A 20,110-nucleotide genomic window follows, 5' to 3' on the forward strand; every position below is an offset into this window, starting at 1 on the left:
GCTCCATGCCTGCAAGCGAAGAATGCTGATCTGAAGTAAAGACTGTAATGAATACAGAGGCACTTTCCACAACATCTGTTAATATTAGGTCAGATTCTTGTTGCTCTATCATAGGTCTTCATGATTGTCCTTGCTTTCATCATGCATATGCAGTGAAATGTCCATAAAAATCCAGAGGACAGGGTTCAAAATGCTTCCCTAAAGCTAGATGCACGGAAGTGCCTGAAAGCCCTCCACTAGGTACTGAGCTAGATGTGGCCATTCATCTGCACCCACTGCAATATTCTTTACAATAAAAGAACACATATGCTTCCCTGATATCTATGATCACTGAATAAATTTAGTCAAATCTGAGGAGAGTCTATGGACCGTTATTTCTGCTGGTCAGTTATAAAAATGGGTGAAAACCACCTGGGGCTTGAGATTGGCATGTAGTTCGGGGGCCTGGGCTCTGCACATCAGTAATCTGATGCTGTCTTTAGATGCTGTCATTACTGAGCTAGAGGAAGATACTGCAGAATTATGCTCTTGTTACCTGGTGGGGAGACAGTCCGACATTTTTGGACAATCACAGAATGCTGTGCTGTAAGAGGTAAGCAGAGGAAAATGTTAGTTTTTTTCGCCACTGGGTGACTTGGTAACTCTCCAACTCTGGTGGTTATCACATCCAGTCTAACTCTTCCTGCCTGACACGAGAGTTTCACAACAGTCTTTCTCCCTGCTGATTTCTTTCTGTCACTCTCTCTTGTTTCAGTTCTCTACCTCCTAAGTGCCCCAGCAGGAGTTGCCAGATAGCTTGAATGGCCCTTGGAGAGGTAGAGGGGGAGAGAGACTTTCCCACATACCCCTGGCTTCTGTGTCATTGATATTAAACCCAAGGACTGCTGGAGTGCTATGCACACTCCAGTGAAGTCTGCTTGACAGGCTGAGAGGCCTGGAAGCACTCACGAGGCAAAGAGTTTCACAGAAACTCACCTCCTGGAGCTTTGGTGTCCTCATTAACCCATATACTCATACCCTATTCCCGAGTTAGTCTGGTGTATGGATCCACATGCTCTCTTTTAGTATTATTATTATATATATATATTTTTACTTTTTTTAAATTAGGTATTTTCTTCATTTACATTTCCAATGCTATCCCAAGTGCCTTTTAAGATTGAATTCTGACATAGCTAAGCCTTCGTCAGTGTTCCAACGTCCTAGAAAGTTCTTGAGCTGACCATGGGCTTGGAATTCAGTAAGAATGTTGCCTATTCAGTGACATTCAGGATTGCTTCTGGTATTACACTATCACTTAGAATAAAAGCCAAGTCACTCCCATATACAGGAATTTACAATGGTTTAGGAAGTAGATTGGGCTGTGGTTTTAGAGTATTGCATTATTCATGAGATGGTTAGCTAGAGCAGAACTCCCTAATTAGAACCATGACTTGGGTGTGAAAGCCCTTGCCCTAGGAGTGTAAACACCTCACACCTGGCTTCTAAGACTATAGCTGACCTTAGATAGGGCTGACTTTGTCTCAGTTGTTTTATTGCCCAGTTCCTGCCAGTCTTTGTGTTTACATTCCTCTGTTTTGTGTAAGAGTCATTAAGCATCCTGTAACCTCATTTGTACCTTGCCGATGTGTCACCTAACTTCCCTATTTTCTTCTGTATAAAAAGTTTGATGCTCAATTTGACAAATTACATTCAGATTCTACACAATCTTGCATGTTGGTCTGTCTATCATTCGCCAACTCTTTGCCCACCTGTGACTAGAGACCCTTTCCACACAGACAAAGGGACCCAGAGGGTCTGAAGCACTGGAGTACATAGCCTTACTCTCATGCACTGATTATTTCGTGTGTGTGTGCATGTTCTTAGTGTGCACGAATGTGTCACCACATCTAGCTTGTATACAGGCAATGCAGATTAAACTCAGAGCCTAATGCTTGAGCAGCATGCAGCTATGGACTGAGCCATCTCTCCAACCCTGATTATTTTTCAGATGATATCATTCTTCCCATGGGTAAGAGGTTCACCCATGGCTCAATATACATCAAATTCTTCACACCTGAGCCTATCTTCTTCCAACACTCATTAACAGAAAACATCAGAATTTGTTCTTAAATAATTTATTTTTTTAATATTGACTTTTGTGAAGTTACAGTTCTTTAAAACAATCTGAAGTCCAAAAAAGATAGACCCTATCCTTTGAAAGACAACTGTGCAAATTTCACAAACTTTCTATAAGTATAAATAACTGTTTCACATTAACAATGAAAATCAATAAACATAAAATAATAGACTATTAACTTTGAAAGAACAAGATGAAAATGCTGCATTGTATTTGACATCTTTGGGAAAGAAGGACAAAGACATATGTCAGGGGAAAAGATAGGCCACAGATATGAAGAGAAAAGGCTATGCAGAGTTAGACATCACAAGTATCTTCAGGTGCTAGGCTAGACCCCAGATGTCAGCCTTTATCTCTGCAAAGCTGCATCTCCCTCCTAAAGCAAGTCCAAAGCACACAGAAAAGCTGTAAGCAGTGGCAGAAACTTCCTCGTCCTCACGGCTATTGGCTTTGCTTTCTCAGTGTTCCTATCCAGTACCCAAGGGCACAGCATTTACACAGTAGGCCAGGGTCATGAAAGGCCATGTAGTTGTGTCCCTTCCCACTGTCACTTCACTCCATCCCTATCTTTTCTTCAAAGAGGTAGGATACTTAGAAGCATATATGGAAGACAGACAATTTCTTCTTGCGCAGCCAGGGAGTCATAGGAAGCATCCGATTCTACAGGCTTATCCATGAAGCAACCCCTTCTTTCCTAGGGAGGTAACAAGGAGAGAGAAGACAGCCATCCCACCACACTCTGTGGCCAGGGACTAGCAGGCCCCCAGGACATGGTGGAAAGCAAATATGTTATCTCAAGAGAATACTGCAGAAGGAAATCTTCATTTAAATAACTTGGAAGTTCATAATAAATAAACCAGAATGAGGGCTCCCGTTAAGAAGGCAGCTTGTTGAATTCACATAACAAGCTGTATAGACAGGGGCAAGCTGACAACAACCAGAAAACAGGTTGTTCTTATTCAGTCTTCCTACTACCACTAGGAAACCATTTCAATATGTTAAATCCCTCATACATAATATAAGGGTATATTACATATGTACACACTCTGATACACACCCTCAGTTCAAAGTTATTCTCTTTGGAATGGGAGACAATGGCCAACACTGGCATGTCTTCCCACCAGACGTTCTGCTGTCTAGAAGGTGCATACAGTCGAGAGCAGCTTGGTTTGTCTCCATGTGAACATGTGTCTTTTCAGCAGCCGCGGGATCTGTGCTCAACTCTGCTTTCCCGCAGAACCTCGGGAGCCAAGTCGGCAGATAGGGAAGCCCACTGACCACAGATGTGCTCCACCTGCGTCCTGTTTTTCCCTGAGCTTCCTCTAGCATCTTGTGGAGGGCCTTGGTGCTCTGAGAATTCAGCTTTGGCTCTCTGAGAAAAGCTTCCGGCTGGCGGCAGTAGGATGGTTCCAGTCTCCATCCTACCTCCTCATACGCCTTTCTTCCTGTTGCCTGGCAGCCAAGCTCAGGAACTGCTGCCAGTCCTAGCACGCATTCCGTGTCTAAAGATCTCCACATCCTCCTGGTAGACGAGCAGCAACAGCTTCAGGCTGACCCTGACATCATGCACTGCCGGTAACCAGGCCTACTCTCAGCCCACCAGGGCAAAGTCTCGGTTACTAACCTGATGGTCATGGCCGTGACGAAGGAAGAGCTTATCTTGCTTACTTTGCTCAAAGACACTTGAAGCCACTGTCCCAGGGCCCACCCTTCCTGTGGCACTCAGGGGTCTGGACCACAGTACCACTCTGAATGGCAGTTTGAGGCTCCTTCTTGCTGGACCTGTCAATGTGTTCCCACTTAGCCATACATCTGCTTGAACTGGTAGCACTCATTGCAGTAACCGTTACACTTGGCATTGCCAAAGTGATCACAAGCAGGGGCCCGGCAGCGCTGTTTAGGGGGCTCTTCAGGAGTGGGCTCACCCCGGTGGGCCACAGAACCTACTCGTTGGCTTAGGTGCTGGCACTCCATACAGAGTTCCTCACTGCGACAGGCCAGGATGTTCTTGCAGGAGGCCCGGGCACATTTCTGCCTTGAGACTCCCTGTGTAGTTCGAGGCAAGTCTCTATGCTGGCTTGATCTCTGAATGGGAAAAACACAGAGAGAGAAAGGTGTCAGGAGACCAGAGGGATTTCAGATTAACAGGGTGGAATCTATAGAGGGTTTGATCTGCCTGAGGGAGAGAAGTATGTGTGTAACTGAAGACCCAAAGCTTCCCCCAATCCTAGCAGGAGCGGACCACCTGGTTCTGTCTGAGGGAATGTGATTGTTTGTTTGTTTGTTTGTTTGTTTGTTTTTCCCCCTGACTTGCCAGTAAATGGAAGCACCCTCGATGTTCAGGATTAAAAGACTGAGAAGTCTGCTTCTCCTTTAATTCTAACATGTCCCCGATCACCCTGGTTTTTGGGATGCTTACAGAGGGTTTCAGTCTATGGCTGACTGTATTAGCTTTTCAGAATAAATTCTAAATGTACTTAGGTCATGCAATGTATCCACCTCAGGAGTCAATAAAATGTGGTTGGTTTTTCCAGGCTCTCTTTCAGCAGATTTTTTTTAAGGGGCCCTTTTTCATAGGGAGACAGCCTGTCTGTCATAGATGAGGGACCTGGACCCTAGAGGGGTCAATCTCCACCAAATGTCTCACCAGTTGTTCTTCTGTTCTTCTTGCTTCATGGAATCTCTGGTTCTGAGCTTCGATGAAACACTTCTGACAGTACCCTTCAAACATGGTGCTTCCGAGTGTGCCGCACTCCCTGCCCAGGCACGGCACATTGTTCTGGAACCTGGGGGCTGGGGAACCAGCTTTCCCAGAGGCAGTAACAGACTCTACAAAAGAGGGGATGCTATTCAGTATCCCATCTGGGTTACGGTGCACACACAGACACAGAGGTTAGAGAAGAAATGGGTCCCAGCACAGATGAGCACAGCCTTAAATAGGTACTTGAGACCAAACTTACATCAGTAACTTTGGCGCTACTGATTTTTAACTTTGAACACAGATCACCGATCAGTCAAAGACCAAATAGCAGGCATTAACTATTTATCAGCCTTTCAGTGAGAGATCCCTAAGCCACAAACGTTTTTCTGATGTCTGTAGATAGTTCCTGTTCCTTGCTAGCCCTCTTTAGACCATCTTGCCAACGTTGCTGAAGTCTAAACTCTACATGGATGGCAGATACTTAATAGCCTTATTAAAACCAGCCTACAGTTTGGTGTGGCAGGACATGCCTAAAAATCCCAGCACTTGGGGCAGAAGCATACAGATTGCCAGGACTCTGAGGCCTCCCTGGGCTACATAATGGGTTTATTTCGGGCTAGTATGAATTTTATCTCTAGGACACTTTAAATTTAGAGCCCATGGTAACTAGAGTTGCTGCCTACTGCTTTCAGGTACAAAAGCAGACAGAAAGGTGCAGTGAGATGCAATTGCTCTGATTGCTGAGATAGGCTACTTTCCTGATGTTGCAGGCCCTTTCTAGACAGCAAGAGGCGATCTCTGATTTCACTCACGTTTATTTTCTCTGTATTCGATGAAACATAGAGTGCAAAAGCCCTTGTTTTCTGGAGTCCCAAAATACATGCAGCCAGCTTTCCTGCACTTGCTTGTCCCTGCTCTATCTCCTGGAGTCCGTGCAGCCTGGGAGAGGCAGCCAGAAGGAGAGACATTTCCAGTCCGGTGGCAAGAGTGTGGGGCGAGACTTTGGATGAGTTGTGAGGGGTCAGACTTGGAGCGTTGGTGACAGGAGGCAGGGATACTGGAAGTGAGGCTGGAGCTGGGCTCTGCTGTAGTCCTTTTGAAACAGGTACTGCAGATGCCATTAAAGGTCCGGGTGACATCCTGAAGACAGGCTTGGCACTTTCCAGGGTCTGCGGTGTGGCTGGCATTAATCTGCCGGGCGTTGTGGCAACGCTCACAGAATCCATTATGCTGCACATTCAATGTAAAAGGGCACCCAGGACTCCTGCACTTCATTGCAGTGGTTTCACTGAAGAGAAAAAGGCTGGGTGCTGTGGGTGGGGCCGAATGAGGTCCTCCAGCGGTTTCCTCAGGGCTCCAGTTTGAGGAGCCAAGTCCCACGCCTGGGAGTCCTTCAGGGCCCAGCTTCGAGTTCAGCTTTGGGAGTTTGCTCTGATTCTTTTGGCACCTCTCTGAGCATTCGTGGCATAAAGGCTGAGTGTTCACGGACATGAAGAAAGGACAGTTGGGTGTCTCACATTTTATATCCATGAGTGATAGCTGGGGTGTGGAAGGCTCCAAAGGATTCTGCGCATGTGCCACTCTCCTGGCCTGATCGCTGTTCTCCTGCCATTTCTTGTATTCGTGCTGAACAAGCTCAAAGTAATCATCTACCAAATTTATTTCTTTGGGTAAGTTAGCTTCATCCAATCTAGAGAACAAAGAGGAAAATGAGTGACCCCAAATAACACAAGACCTTTTATCACTAGCTCCTAGAACCCATTTCCACAGTGCAGTCGTGGCAATAACTTCATAACCAAGCACGAAAATGCAGGCTTATGACAGGACACATCCAGTGCGCTCGTGAGAGGCACTTCCTGTCACCATGAGAGGTCCTCCAGTCAGGAAGACAAATCAAAGGAGCCTGCTTACTTTGCAGCATTGATCAGGTGAGTCGTGCCGTGGTCCCAGCCTTGCACAGGGATCTCCATCACTATCAAGTACTCCTTTAGAAGCTTTTCCTTCATCTCGTTCTCAGGATCTGTCAAGAAGTGAACTTTTAAGTCTTCAAACCTACCCCGCTCTCTGTTAACAAGTGGAACAGCTCGAAGTTCTGAAGCGGGGAAAAAAAAAAGAAGAATGTGTGAGTAAAACGTTATCCTGCTAAATGATGGAGCAGGTACGGTCATATAATGATTCTAACTTAAAGATACAAAAGGCATGTAAAGAGTAGGAAAGCATCCTGCTGCCTCCCACCCCCATCTTTCAACATCGTCTGCCTTTTAATTTCATCATGCCTTTTACACTTTAAAAAAAAATCTAGATTCCATATATGAGACAAAAATATGTTGTTTTTCTGAGTCTGTATTATTTGTTTAATATAATTATCTCCTGCTCTATCTTTTTTTTCTGCAAATGACAAAATTCTCTTTTTCCTTATGGATGAATAAAACTCCATTGTGTATATGTATCATGGATGCATCTTCGTCCATCCATCTGTTGATGGTCTCCTAAGCTGATTCTGTAACCACAGCAAAGAGACAGTAGATTTGAAGTGGTTAAATTCTCATGCCTCCCAGTGTGACCTGAGTTAGAATCTCGACTTTGTCAATGTCAAGCTAGGCATGTCATTTAACCCTTCTGAGTTTCCATGGCCTCATCAATAAAATAAGACAACTCCTGTCAACATCTCAGAAGGACACCATGAGAGTGGAATGAAACAATGCTGCCTAGTGCCCTAGCATAGGGCTCACTCTACACTAAGGTATTATAATAACAGCTAAACATCTACCCGCTCTGTGCCAAACATGGTACTGAGGCTCTGTGCACCTTAATTGGGTCATGTCGTAACAGGGGTGGGAGTATGCACACATGACTGTCCAACCTATGTCTACGATGTTGAATGCACTTCCTAAGTCACACCAAAGAAGATAAGGGGATAGTGTGTTCCCTGCGATTGCAGTACTGTGCCAGACACATTTGACTCTAATCTGAAAATCTCAAATCCAAATCTCAAATCTGACTTGACTTGGGAGCATTTAGATTTCTGATTAGGGATGCTGATATGGTCAAGACTCTGAAACCTAAAATGACATTGATTCCAAGCACCTCATAGAAGGGACATTTAATCCTCCATGACTGATGACAAGATAATGAACTTAAACAAAACAATGTCAACTGAGAACAAAAAAGCAAGGCCCGGAACTCCAAGATCCATCAGGGTCATGAATAGGAACTGATGTTTTCTTACCAGGTCCACTGTCCTTCAGGGTCACCAGGGGTACAAAGTGCTGGCTGTCATAGCCTAGGACGATGGGATATCTGTAACACTCCTGGGCAGGCCAGTGAAGAGGCAGATAAATCCCACCCACTTTCAAAGGAGCAAAATTGGAACCGGATTCCAAACTTCTTAGCATTTTGTCTGTTGATGGAAAGAGACAACAAGATGAGACCCCAGGTGATTTTTGTGGTGCTCCCTCCACTGAAGGCTGACAGCTGCAGGGGGACTCAGTTTCTCCTCAGAGCTGAAACCCACCTGGGGAACCTAGAAACTCTCTGAGGCACCTCACCTGAAATGACAATGACGGGTCTTCTGAGGATGTTGCTGAGGACAAATATGTGGATTTCTTCCAGGGAATTGTACTGAAGTCCACTTCGGGCTGCAGGTGTGTCTGCTGATGCCATTTTGACCAAGTTGTCCCATTCGTCATTCCAGTTCTAAGGGGAGAGAACATAGGAGGAATGGATTAACAAGTCACTCAGAGGCCGCTCACTCGGCATCTGTCTGCTGTAGAAACTCCATCCACGCTTCTTCATCGAAAGACTCATCCAAATGTTCATTCTCCACCCCAATTTTGGTTTGGTTCCTTTACTTTTCTCCACTGCTGGGCAAGCTCAGAACGGATGGGAGATACAGACAGCATTTGCTTTCATAAACCCCCCCACTGGGGGTGCTGAGGCTAGCTCAGTTGGAAGAGTGCTTGCCTAACAGGCATGCTCTTGGGTTTGATCCCCTACCTAAAATCACACGGCGATGCATGCCTGCAATCCCAGCGCTGTGGTGGTAGAGGCAGAAAGATAATTTTCTGCTACATAGCAAGTTCAAAGCCAGCCTGAGCTACATGATACCCTAGCTCAAAAACAAACAGAACATCCACAACCCTGAAGCTCTGCTTCCATTGTTTCAGAACCATTCCCAGCTTGTGGCTGAAGATTATGAGGTACATTCTCCCCAGTATTGGTTGGCTCAGCTAAGCCAGGAAACTCTGGGAAGTTCTCAAGAGAAGGTTGGAAGACAAAGAAATCTGGTCAGGAATCTACTGTCCAGATTTAGCTCAGAGAGTGGTTAAAGCCTGGGTTAAACCCACAGAAGGTTCTTGGTGTTTTCCACTGAGTGGGCAATGCTTAAGTCGACTCATATGACTTAGTAAGTCATATGTTCCTCAGGGAACAGGGACTGGCCGAGAGTAGCCTTTGTCCACCACAGATAGGACTGTCCCACAAAAGCAAAACATACCCGAGTGTCGTAGCAAAGTCCTGTTTCCACAAATTCCTGAGATTTCAGGGATTCCAGCTGCCAGCGGAATTTAAAGTTCCGAGTGTCTGTCTCCTTAAGGGTGCTGCAGAGGGCCTTCCTCAGGACCAGGTCAGTATCCTGAACACCCCACATGTACTGACAAGCTGCATGCATGAGGCAGTTTCCATCACCTGAGGACAGAAGGAGCTGTGAGGAGCAAGGTTAAGCAGCCCAAAGCAAATGCCCTTCCAAGGTTGTCAGGAGACACTAAGACCATTGCTGGGGACTGTAAGGTTGATTTTTAACCCGCTGATAACATCCTATCAGGAAGCTTTTCCTTCTTCTGTGTACTGCCTGGTGCCAGCCGTGGGAGGTGCCAGCCAGCCTCCACTGAAGCATGGCTCTGCACCTAACTGGTCTGTATGATATGGGAACATCTCTGAAAGTCTTTTCTGGTCTACTTCGTGGGATGAGGGCACCAGCTTATGAACACTACAGTCCTCTCTTCCTGGTAATCTTCGGTTTGCTGGCTAAGGCCTTGATACCACTATTCTCTAGTTCTACGGAAGGTTTTCCGTCCAAGGCAGTATATACACCAGGAAACCACTGTGGCTCGGCCTACTTGATAGGGCTGGTCTGGCTATGACTCAGTGGTACATGACTTGCCCATTCCACTTTAGCTGTGGGGACCTGGGATTTTCCTCTCCTAGCTTAGAAAGTAGGAATGACAGTACCAAATAATGCAGGCCCTGCCCCAGCCTCCAGTGCATTCTGAGGAATCTCAGGCCAGGGCTCTCTACCAGTGAGGTACATCTAGTCCCAGACTGCATTCCTTTTCATGCCTCAAAGAGTAAACATTTGGGGAAATCATTTAGTATAAAACTAGTATGTTCTTCATTCTCGTTTGGAAAGTATTACATAATTTTAATTTTTAAAACGTTTAAAGTGTGTGTGTGTGTGTGTGTATTTATTCAGTCAGTAAGGCAATAAAATTATTTGAAATTCCATCAAATTCTAAATATAGTAAACAACATGTCAAAACCACATTCAGGGCCACTGCTCCTTCATCGTGCATGCTTCAAACAGTTTCCCAAACTAATGAACAGAAAAGATCACTAGAGCCTAGTGTCTAGGCCGATGTGTGGCAAGGGCTACATTCTGTTGAAATTTCCCCTTTGCAAAATCTAGAGCAAAGATAAGGCTATTTTTTTTTCTCTTCTTCTTCTTGGGCTTACTTTCAGTTCTTTATTGAGATGCACCAGTATAAAATTCCCTAAGTAACATGTGGAATTCCCCAGTGCGAAGATATTTGACTAGCAATTGAGCAACAGTTGTTGTACGTTTTGTTCTGGTGTGTAGACATTTAAACTGTGAACTGCACCCTGGACTTTCCAAGTGGGTGTGGTCAGGCTGAGCTGGAACGGGCTACTCACTATACAAGTGAAATTGCCGCGGCCAATAGACGCTGGAATTTTCATGAAGTTTCAATTTTATGCCACCTACTCCCTTCCTCGTTCCCCACAGTCTCAGATCCTCAAATGCAGACTTGTGAATCACCCCCTCCCCAAACAGACCTGCCTTTGAAGAAAGCCTCCTGGAGGGGAGGGGTTTTTAAAAGGAAAAAAAAAGATGCTAATAATAATCAAGTGGGAAGAAAGCCACTTGTTTCCCCCCACCCCTCCCCCTTAAAAAATACTTTCTTTCTTTTTCATAACTTTTCTTCAAAGTGGAGAAATTAGGATTCCTTGGCCCAACACATTGTTACCAAAATACCTTTGGTTTTGTAGTGTGAATCCTTGCTGATTCAAAGGCAAAGGAAATGTTTAGCATTTACATTGCATTTTCTTTCTACAGGAAATTAGTATTTCCTCTGTTAAGGAAATACTATATAATATCTGCTAATTCTATGAGTGGCAAATAAAATAAAGCTTTTCTTCTCTCTACCCCATTTCTAATTCTCTCAGCTCCATCTCTCCTTTTGTAACAAAATGGGACGTGGTAAAACCCACAAACTGTCAGGTCTATAAGCCCCTTGATGACAAGTTAATATGATTATCTACTTCTAGGCATCACTTGACTTAATGCCAAGAACAATGCAGAGTCACTGTCTCCAGCTTTTTCTCTACTCTAAGAGTCTAAGCTTCATAAATATAGGGGGGATGTAGCGAGATATATAAGAGTCCCCGGAATCAAAACAAACAAAACCCCACATCCACCCATCACTAAGTTACTCAAGTCAAGAGCAGTCGAAGTTAATGTACCAATTAAGTTATTAAGCTAACGTTCCCAGCACCATCACTGCCAACAGAATTTTCTACTCTTGAATGTATTTTTTTTGCTCCACAGAATGCAGTCACTGATACAAGAATATGTCACTGTGCTCGTACCTACACGGTAAGTATTCCATTGATCGCACGTGCTCTCCTTTCTTATAATAATAAATGTCAACATTGTGAAGGCAGAATTCTGTAACTGCATGAGACAATACCATTGGATGTTTCTGCCAATATCCTTACTCACAGGACATGGCTTTAAAAAATTGAAATAGGAAATAGTCACCAGTGGTAAAGTTCTTTCTGTAAAGAAGGCAGAATCTGGCTGTTTGAGACAACAGGTGTAGGTACCTCTTAATGACAACATAATCATCTGCTTCTCTACTTCACTTGACTTGATTTGCCAAGAACAGTGCAGAAAAGCTGTGTCTCATTTGCTGAGGCAACAGAACCTAGGTAAGGGAGGCAGAAACAAAAGCATCGCCTGTCCTTAACATCACTTGTTTTTAATCTAGAAAATTCCATCCACCCAGGAAGAGCATTTTCCTAATGACAGTGGCAAACAACTGTGATTCTGCTTTTCAGTATGCTACTTTCCTTCTGAACTTAAAACCTTTTAAATCCTTTCCATTCTGGCCAGTGAAGGGCAAGTTATAGATGATTCAACCAACGTAGGCATTAGGAAGATTAATCCCCCAACTGGGGCATAGGGTTTAGAAATGCATCCTACAAGCCTTCGTGCCCTCTGTACCCTAACACAAACGTACTTAGAAAACACCTTAAAATCAAATTTCCAACAGCTGGCTGCAGCGGTGCATACCTGCTGACCCAGCACCCAATGATGGGAGCAGAAAGATCACAAGTTCAAAAACAGCCTGGACTACACAATGAAATCCTGCCTCAATACAATAGCAGACTCATCAGACACATTTACAACTGTCATTCATTCCTTAAGAGAGTTTCCATAGGCACCTGTCTAATGCCATTTAAAAAGCATCACCAAGAGCAATCTCTCTGGTTAATACGAGGGTACTGGAGGAAAAGAGCAAGCCTTACCATTGGTTTTCAGAGCCACGAGCTTCCTGACTTCACGACACCAGTTGAGCTTCTTCTGGCTTTCCAGGGAAGCCTGGACACTTCTGTCAATAAGTGCTTTGTGGATGATCTCTCGGAACTGTGGGCAAAACTGACATGTTCTGAACATCTCCAGCGTGTATCGGTGCATGGTTTTAAAGTGATAGGTGATCCCATTGGTAGGTTTGAAAATGTCTTCTGGGGTTCTCTCTCGTATCTTCACAGCTTTCCGCATATTGCTCAAATACAAAGCCTGAGGAAGAAGTTGTTCAGCCATGGTCCTCGACAAGGCCTGAAGAGGAAGGGGTAAAGCCCATTCCGTTAGGCTGCCTTTAACACTGCTCCCATATACCTGCCGGCAGGAAACCCCAGTATTTGATCTTGTCATTACTCTAATCTGTAGGTAAAAGATCTTAGTCACCTCTACTCCCAGGATACTAGCTGGCCCTGAAGATTAACTCACACTGGACTGTTTTAAGTTACATCACTTTTAAAGATTAGTCTAAACAAGAGAAGGAAGGCGGAGCGTGGGTACTGAGGAGGAGGGGAATAACCCAAGTTTTCAGTAACGTTTGTCAGTGATCCAAGTTTGTCTCTCTCTCAGCGACAGGTACTGCTCCACAAAGCCAACCTCACATCTCTCTGATGTCACTCAGCAGAGTCCAGAGTCTAGACTGTCATTGAAGACCACCACCATTCAATCCTCGCTTTTGACTCACATCTAGATCCAGGTCATTCGAACATCCCCTTCTTGATGCTACAAAGGCAGCAAATAGTTTTTGGAAATCCCATGTGGCATCTAGCTGCTGCTTGGTACTTCCTCTTTCTTATTGGCCCCAAAGAAATGTATAAATACTTGGTTCAGAGAGCTTAGGATATTTGTAAAGAGTCAACACCAACTTGTTTTATAACCAACAATAAAATAAACCTTAGGTGCTTTGCAATTTTAAAAACAAATAAATGGCAGCTGTATTTCAGAACCTTGCCACTGAACTTCATAACATGAGACAAATGGACAGACTGATAATAAGGTATATCACACCTCTCAGAAAAAAATAACAGACATCAGAGAGCCCTGTGATTTCAACTCAAGTAGACCGACATTTATTGCTGTCCTTCCAGGTCCCAATGCTCAGAGGCACCCCTCCCCCTTCCTTTACCCTAAAAGATCAAACACAATCAAAGGTGGAAGAAATGAAATTAGGAAGCAAATAGGAAGCATTTGAGTGGGGTACCACTCAGGACGAAGAGTGGCCATATGGCCACCCAAGCCAGTTATGCAAGAATGTGGACTGATGATGCATATGGACATCTTTCCCGTGTGGGTCAATGCTGAGTCAGTTCTGCTTCACTGTTCCATGGACCCTCACAGAGCACTTGGCTACACATCCTAATTTCCTAGAAGACAGCAATGATTTAGAGCACCTAGGAAGGTTCTCAGTAAAACTTAATGCCATTTGGGCACCTTGCTATCCTCCAAGGCGAACTCACCAGGTAAAAATGGTGTTAATACTATGCAAGAGGGAGAAGAAATCTAGAGATTAGAGAAGACACTCTTCAGTGGGTCTGGGTTCTCTTAAGCCTGACACAGTAGTATACATTCTCTTGTTCCCTGCTTGAAAGGGAGAGGCTGCTATTGGGAATTTACATTGGAATGCTGAAGCCGGGAGTTATTCTCTGTGTCTGATGACAGTTTTTTCCTTGCAACTAGAATTAGGCAGGAACATAGAATGAGACAAAACTACCACACATGAATTTCCTTGGTCATGTAGCAGTGGTCTCTCTCACAATGTCATTACTCCATCCATCCGTAAATAAATGAATTCATGCAACCAGCAATGCCAGACCACCTATTTAAGGCCCACCCTTGTGCTTGATGCTATAGTGAAAAATGTATGACCTCACTCCCAGCCTTGATAGGAATGACACAACCACTGCAGCTAAGGCAATGAAGGTAAGACCCATCTCAGGTCCAGCAAACATAGGACGTAGCTTTTCCTGGAAGCCAAACCTTCCTATTTCCTATCTCAATCCTCTGTTAGTTTCCTGACAGCAACCCTGAGGCACAGCATTTGCTGTTTTCAGAAACACACAAGAGGTTTTAGATCCGTGAGTTGCACCTTGTTCTATTTTCATGACTATTTTATTTCACTCTCCTGGACTTCAAGAACTTTTAGCATAGATCTAAAATAAATGTGGTGGGGGCTCTAAACCATATATAAAACATGCAAATGTCAATGTCTGCTAGCCCACTATTACCCCATTCATAGACTCTCACTTGCACTGCCTGTTTAAAACAGAGCTTAAACCTCTGCCCAAGTTTCCAGTTCTTGGATTTCCCCACATTTAGAGAATAAATTTTCCTGACATATTATTGTAATGTTTTATGGGTAAAAAAAATTACAACATTACCCTTAACTTTTAAAAATATATTTGTTACCTCACTGCCTTACAGATAAATTTCCCAATTTTTGTCACAGGATCAATAAGATTCTATAGAACTTACTCATCAAAGTCTTTCCCCCAGTTTTATTTTTCCACTCTAAACAGACTTTTTTTTTTTTTTTTTTTTTTTTTTTTGGTCTGCAATGTGGAAACTTATGTATTATTTATCAACAGATACCTCGGGCAACTGTTGGGAAGTACCCCCTCCAGCAAAGCAAAGCAAAACAAAACAAAACCATACAAAGAACTGCAAAAGATCCAAGTAGCATCTCTGACAATAAGAATGGAGACCTGATCAGTTGCTCAATAATCTGGGACATCAGTGTATGGAAGGCTAACTAACTGTGATCAGTTCTCCAAACGGTGCCCCCACTTGACCAGACTAGCTTTCCAAAGAAAGACCAGAGACCAGGAGAAAACAAAGCATGCTCCAAAAAGAGTTCTTAATACCTCAGCTTTCCTGAGAGGCCAGGTGGCAGGATGTGGGACAACGGACCCGGACTGACAACACACTATCTCAGTGTGGAGTCGGGGCTGCAGCAGAGTCTTACATACCACCTAAAGTGGAGTCCCCAACAAGCAGGCCAGAGAATCAATCATTTCTGCATGCATACTCTTCTTAAACCCTGGCAACTAGAGACCCAGTGGCAATCTCAAAGCACGCCCCTCCCCTCCACCTCCCGCCCCGCAACCCTCCTCCCAACGATCACTGAAAGGTTAGCTGACCGAAATCTCCAAGATGGATTTGGTGGCCTCTGAGAAACCCATCCCCTGTTGAGCCAGTTGTGCACAATATGGGAAGAAAGCCCAACGCGGTTCTGCAAGGTCTACGTGCCTATGAACACGCTGCACTTGATTTCCATGGTGTGTGTGTGTGGGGGGTGGGGGGTGTCACCCACGACCACAGGACCTAGGAACCCGAGAGGTGACTGACTATTCATCAGCCAGCTGCAGCTCCTGTCACCCTGCAGGATCGAAAAGGAATAGCTAGCTAACTAGTCGGCTGAAGAAACTTCGGGCTGTCAACCTAGAAACACCTGGCACCGGGACCTCAACTCTGGCCAACAATACCCCAACTCCAGGATCCCTGCAAAGCTGGCCGTGCACCCCGAATCTGGCTGGCAGTGCACCCCACTGGCCGAGGACCCCCGCATTCTGCCAGCCGTGCACCCCGCAGCCGGAGGAGCATCGCTCACCTCTTGGGGCCGCGCGGAGCCCTCGCAGAGCGCAAGTGGCCAGCCGGCCGTCACTGGCGCGCGCCGCAGCCTGGGGTCGTGGTCCGGGTCGTAGTGGGGGTCGGGCCGAGGCGGAGCCCCATGGACGCCCGATCGGGCTCGCTGGCTGAGGGGGTGAGCACGTCTTTCGGCGGCCTGGCTCACCGCTCCGCCTCCGGCTCCGAAGGCTACAGACTGGGCAGTTCCCTTTTTTTGCCTTTCAGTTGTATGCTCGCCAACCACAGGGGATTTCCGAGGGAAATTCCTCCGGTCACGTGACCCGCGTGCCGCGCCGCCGACCGGCAGAGGGCGCTCTAGGCCGTCCCCGCCCCGCCCGGAGAAACTCCTAGGTCCCGCCCCGGGGTGTCCCCGCGTGAGTCACCTGGGCATTTCGGAAGCTGCCTTCCACGTCACATCCATGTGGAAATCGCGGTTATGGGAACTGGAAATGCAATAGGTTCTTTTTTATAGCTTCTTTTCTGAAGAAAATCAGCTGTGAAAAGGAAGGGAAATTAGAAAGAAAACCCAAAAAAACCACCCAGACACACAGGACCTCAGGCTTGAAGCTGGCTTTGAAGTCTGGGCTGTGCACGTGATGAGCACTTCAGAAAGAGCCCTCCGCAGGGTCCCGCAGGGAATTGAGAGAAAAGGCGGCAGGGTTCTCCAAGCCATGTGTCAGCTTCAGGTTGGATGCAGTGCAGTGAGATCAGACCCCAATGGTCCTGCAGTTTTTGAGTTACAGAGGGCAAGGTCAATTCCAGAGAGAATTAGATTCGCCTCCCCAACCCCCACTCCTACACACCCTCCATTTCTCCTTTATTTCCCTGTTCCAAGGAACGTTTTAAAGTTTAGAAATTGCTTCAAGTTTATTGCTGGCTTTCCCCGATCCTTCTACAGTTGTTTTCTTAAGTATTGTTTGGCTGGCCTGAGAATTAGCTCGCCCCAAGAAGCCAAGGGAGGATAGCCTTCCACATTGCCCTGATCCCCGACTTGCCTTTCTTGAGAGAGGAGAAAACTTCGCTTCACTTAGACAGGGCTTGAGCTCTGCAGAAAGAAGCGAAAATGCTTTTACCTTTCTGGAGAAAGTGGAGTGTGTAATGGGGGTGGGGTGGGGGAGATACTCTCTGCAGAGTTACACACTAGAAACTGGGGTGGCTTCATTGGGTGGCCAGGAAGAGCCACTCTGAAGGTGACATTGAAACTCCGTGACAAAGAAACCTCCAGGCAGACTAGAGATAAGACCTCAAGGGTCAGCCACATTTGATACATCAAGGGGCTGAGCAGAGCTCTCTGGGTGGTGGGCTGGGGCTAGGGTGCAGGGTGTGAGGCTCTTCCCGGAAAGGAGCCCGGATCTGTTTGAGGGACCACGGGAGGTCTGCGGAGTGACCTGATGTTATTTTAAATAGTGTTTAGTATAATTAATTTACTGCGTGTGTGTGGGGGGGCGGGGGTATGAGAGTATGTGTATCTCTAGGGTCCCCTGGCAAGATTCCTAGAAAATAGCGCAAACCAGATAGAAATACTCCGTGCCACTGGGACTTCAGATGTGTTTGCCACGTTGCCAGACTGTATATAGTCCGTTTGAACTAGAAACATGTGCTTCTTTCCCCAGTAGTGACTGGGCTAGAGGACAGCATTTTTTATTTGTAATGAGAGGCTTGAAGCAAGAGTACCGGCTATTATTACCCCAGGAACGGTCTAATGGCTATTACCCCAGCCCCACTTCCCCCTATACAGATCCTTCCCTGCTCCGTTTCTATTTAAAACCTGCTAGTATTTGCCTTCTTCTTTACAGATGTTTTCCGCTTCGGACACTTAAACAGTGTAGCAATTTAAAATGACATTCCTGACGTATTAATTACAGGCTCACATAAGGTTTTATGTGAAGTTTAGAAAGCTTAAGTGCAGGCCCACAGTCTACACAGTCTTGCTCCAAAGCCCACATGAGAGGGCCTAGGAATTCCTTTGACAAACACAGCAACTAGCCACAATAGATGCAGGCTCCACCCTCAGGAAACCTCCCAGGCACACGGAGGTGATAAAAGATGCAGGATAGAAAAGCACACACCACACAGAGAATATTAATCTTCAGACCACAACAGAACCAGACTCTCTGTCATCTCAGACAGTTCCTCAACGAACCCAGCAGCTTCCATGTGCCCATTCTGGCTCCTGTTTGGCTTCTAGGTTTGCTGAGCTGGGAATTCAATAAAGAAGAATAACAAACCAGGAAGACCAAGTTCAAACCTGCCATTCTCACTGTCCCCACAGAACTGCTTTGCCATCTTGCCTGCCAAGATTTGTGACTAGGCAGATGCAGAAGATGATCTGTTGGCTTTTACATTTCCCACAGCTTAATTGTGCAGCTCACCAGTGCCTCCCAACCTTCCCCAGCCTCACCCAGCCTCCTCCAAGTCTTCCTAGCCCAGAAAAGTAAGTAGAGAGCATACTTCCTAGTTTTCAATGTCTTTTAGGGCACGATTTGGCTGTGCATTTAGCTTTCCCTTTCCTAAATACATGGGCAAGGCCAGTAAGAAGTGTCTGTGCAGTGAATGAGAAGGAAAAGACGGAGGAGGAGAGTGGAAGAGTGCCTCCGTTAGGGGAAAGTAAGCACATCTCAAGTCTGGGGAGATTTGATGAATGCATTGAAACTAACAGGAGCCATAAAGGTTTCAAAGAGACTTCAGTTTCTACTATAGACCTTGTCAAGATGCTCTGGGCTCTGCAAAAAGGTAAGGACATGTATGGAAAAAACAGTGGAGTCAGTAGAAAATAAAAAGTCCCTTTATTAGAGGAGAGAGGATTTCTAGGTGTGCAGAATGATTTTTGAGAATTTCTGAGTTCTGTATCATTTTTACTGTGTCAGAATTTGTGTTATAGCTGAGTGTTGGTCTCTAGGAACTAACCTTTGGGATCATGCCTATAACCTGTATGATCCATGCCATGAAAGAGATAAGGATCTCTTAGTGGGAGGGGGTCCCCAGTTCACTGCTGTCACTCTGGGACTTGGAAGGTAGACACAGGGAGTTCAAGAGTTCAAGGCCATTGGAAGCTATACAGTTTCAAGGCTGTCTGGACTGCATGGGACCCAGTCACGTACGGACAGCCAAACAGCCAGACAACAACAAACACTCCATAAAACACACTTACAGCTGAAACCCCATTAACGGAAAACAGGCCAACATAGGACGAGAAGCAGACGTGTAGTCGAAGCTCAAATGTAGTTAAGGACCTTTCTTTTTTTTTTTTGATTTTTAATATTTTTATTACATATTTTCCTCAATTACATTTCCAATGCTATCCCAAAAGTCCCCCATAGCGCCCCCCACTTCCCTACCCACCCATTCCCATTCTTTTGGCCCTGGCATTCCCCTATATTGGGGCATATAAAGTTTGCAAGTCCAATGGGCCTCTCTTTCCATTGATGGCCGACTAGGCCATCTTTCGATACATATGCAGCTAGAGACAAGAGCTCCAGGGTTCTGGTTAGTACATCATGTTGTTCCAACAATAGGGTTGCAGATGCCTTTAGCTCCTTGGGTACTTTCTCTAGCTTCTCCATTGGGAGCCCTGTGATACATCCAATAGCTGACTGTGAACATCCACTCCTGTGTTTGCTAGGCCCCGGCATCGTCTCACAAGAGACAGCTATATTTGGGTCCTTTCAGCAAAATCTTGCTAGTGTATGCAATGGTGTCAGCGTTTAGAAGCTGATTATGGGATGGATCCCTGGATACGGCAGTCTCTAAATGGTCCATCGTTAAGGACCTTTCTTAATCAGAAATCAGTGAT

General features: G+C 45.5%; 1 protein-coding gene and 1 long non-coding RNA gene across 2 annotated transcripts; one reads left to right on the plus strand and one right to left on the minus strand.

The window, feature by feature from the left end:
* Nucleotides 1–2,110: 2,110 nt before the first annotated feature.
* Tnfaip3 (TNF alpha induced protein 3) lies at nucleotides 2,111–16,547 on the minus strand. Its single transcript, XM_021174103.2, has 9 exons — nucleotides 16,301–16,547; nucleotides 12,642–12,951; nucleotides 9,313–9,503; nucleotides 8,366–8,513; nucleotides 8,047–8,217; nucleotides 6,729–6,909; nucleotides 5,630–6,507; nucleotides 4,764–4,945; nucleotides 2,111–4,201 (listed from the first exon to the last, which is right to left on the minus strand). Exons 2-9 carry the CDS (start codon nucleotides 12,934–12,936, stop codon nucleotides 3,917–3,919), a joined length of 2,331 nt encoding a protein of 776 aa, XP_021029762.1. The 5' UTR covers nucleotides 12,937–12,951; nucleotides 16,301–16,547; the 3' UTR covers nucleotides 2,111–3,916.
* LOC115032164 (uncharacterized) lies at nucleotides 9,343–13,780 on the plus strand. Its single transcript, XR_003837820.2, has 3 exons — nucleotides 9,343–9,441; nucleotides 11,659–11,706; nucleotides 13,264–13,780. It is a non-coding gene; the product is annotated as an uncharacterized LOC115032164 (long non-coding RNA).
* Nucleotides 16,548–20,110: the final 3,563 nt, after the last annotated feature.

The sequence above is a fragment of the Mus caroli genome, unplaced genomic scaffold, assembly GCF_978045245.1.
Source record: "Mus caroli unplaced genomic scaffold, Mus_caroli_1 scaffold_9, whole genome shotgun sequence".
Classification (NCBI taxonomy): domain Eukaryota; kingdom Metazoa; phylum Chordata; class Mammalia; order Rodentia; family Muridae; genus Mus; species Mus caroli.

Coding starts and splice junctions, on each gene's coding strand:
- Tnfaip3 (XM_021174103.2), bottom strand. CDS start 12,936: ATGGCTGAACAACTTCTTCCTCAGGCTTTGTATTTGAGCAATATGCGG. Junction 8,218..8,365: donor ACCCGTCATTGTCATTTCAG/GTGAGGTGCCTC, acceptor TTCCATCAACAG/ACAAAATGCTAAGAAGTTTG. Junction 4,946..5,629: donor CGAATACAGAGAAAATAAAC/GTGAGTGAAATC, acceptor CCTCTTTTGTAG/AGTCTGTTACTGCCTCTGGG.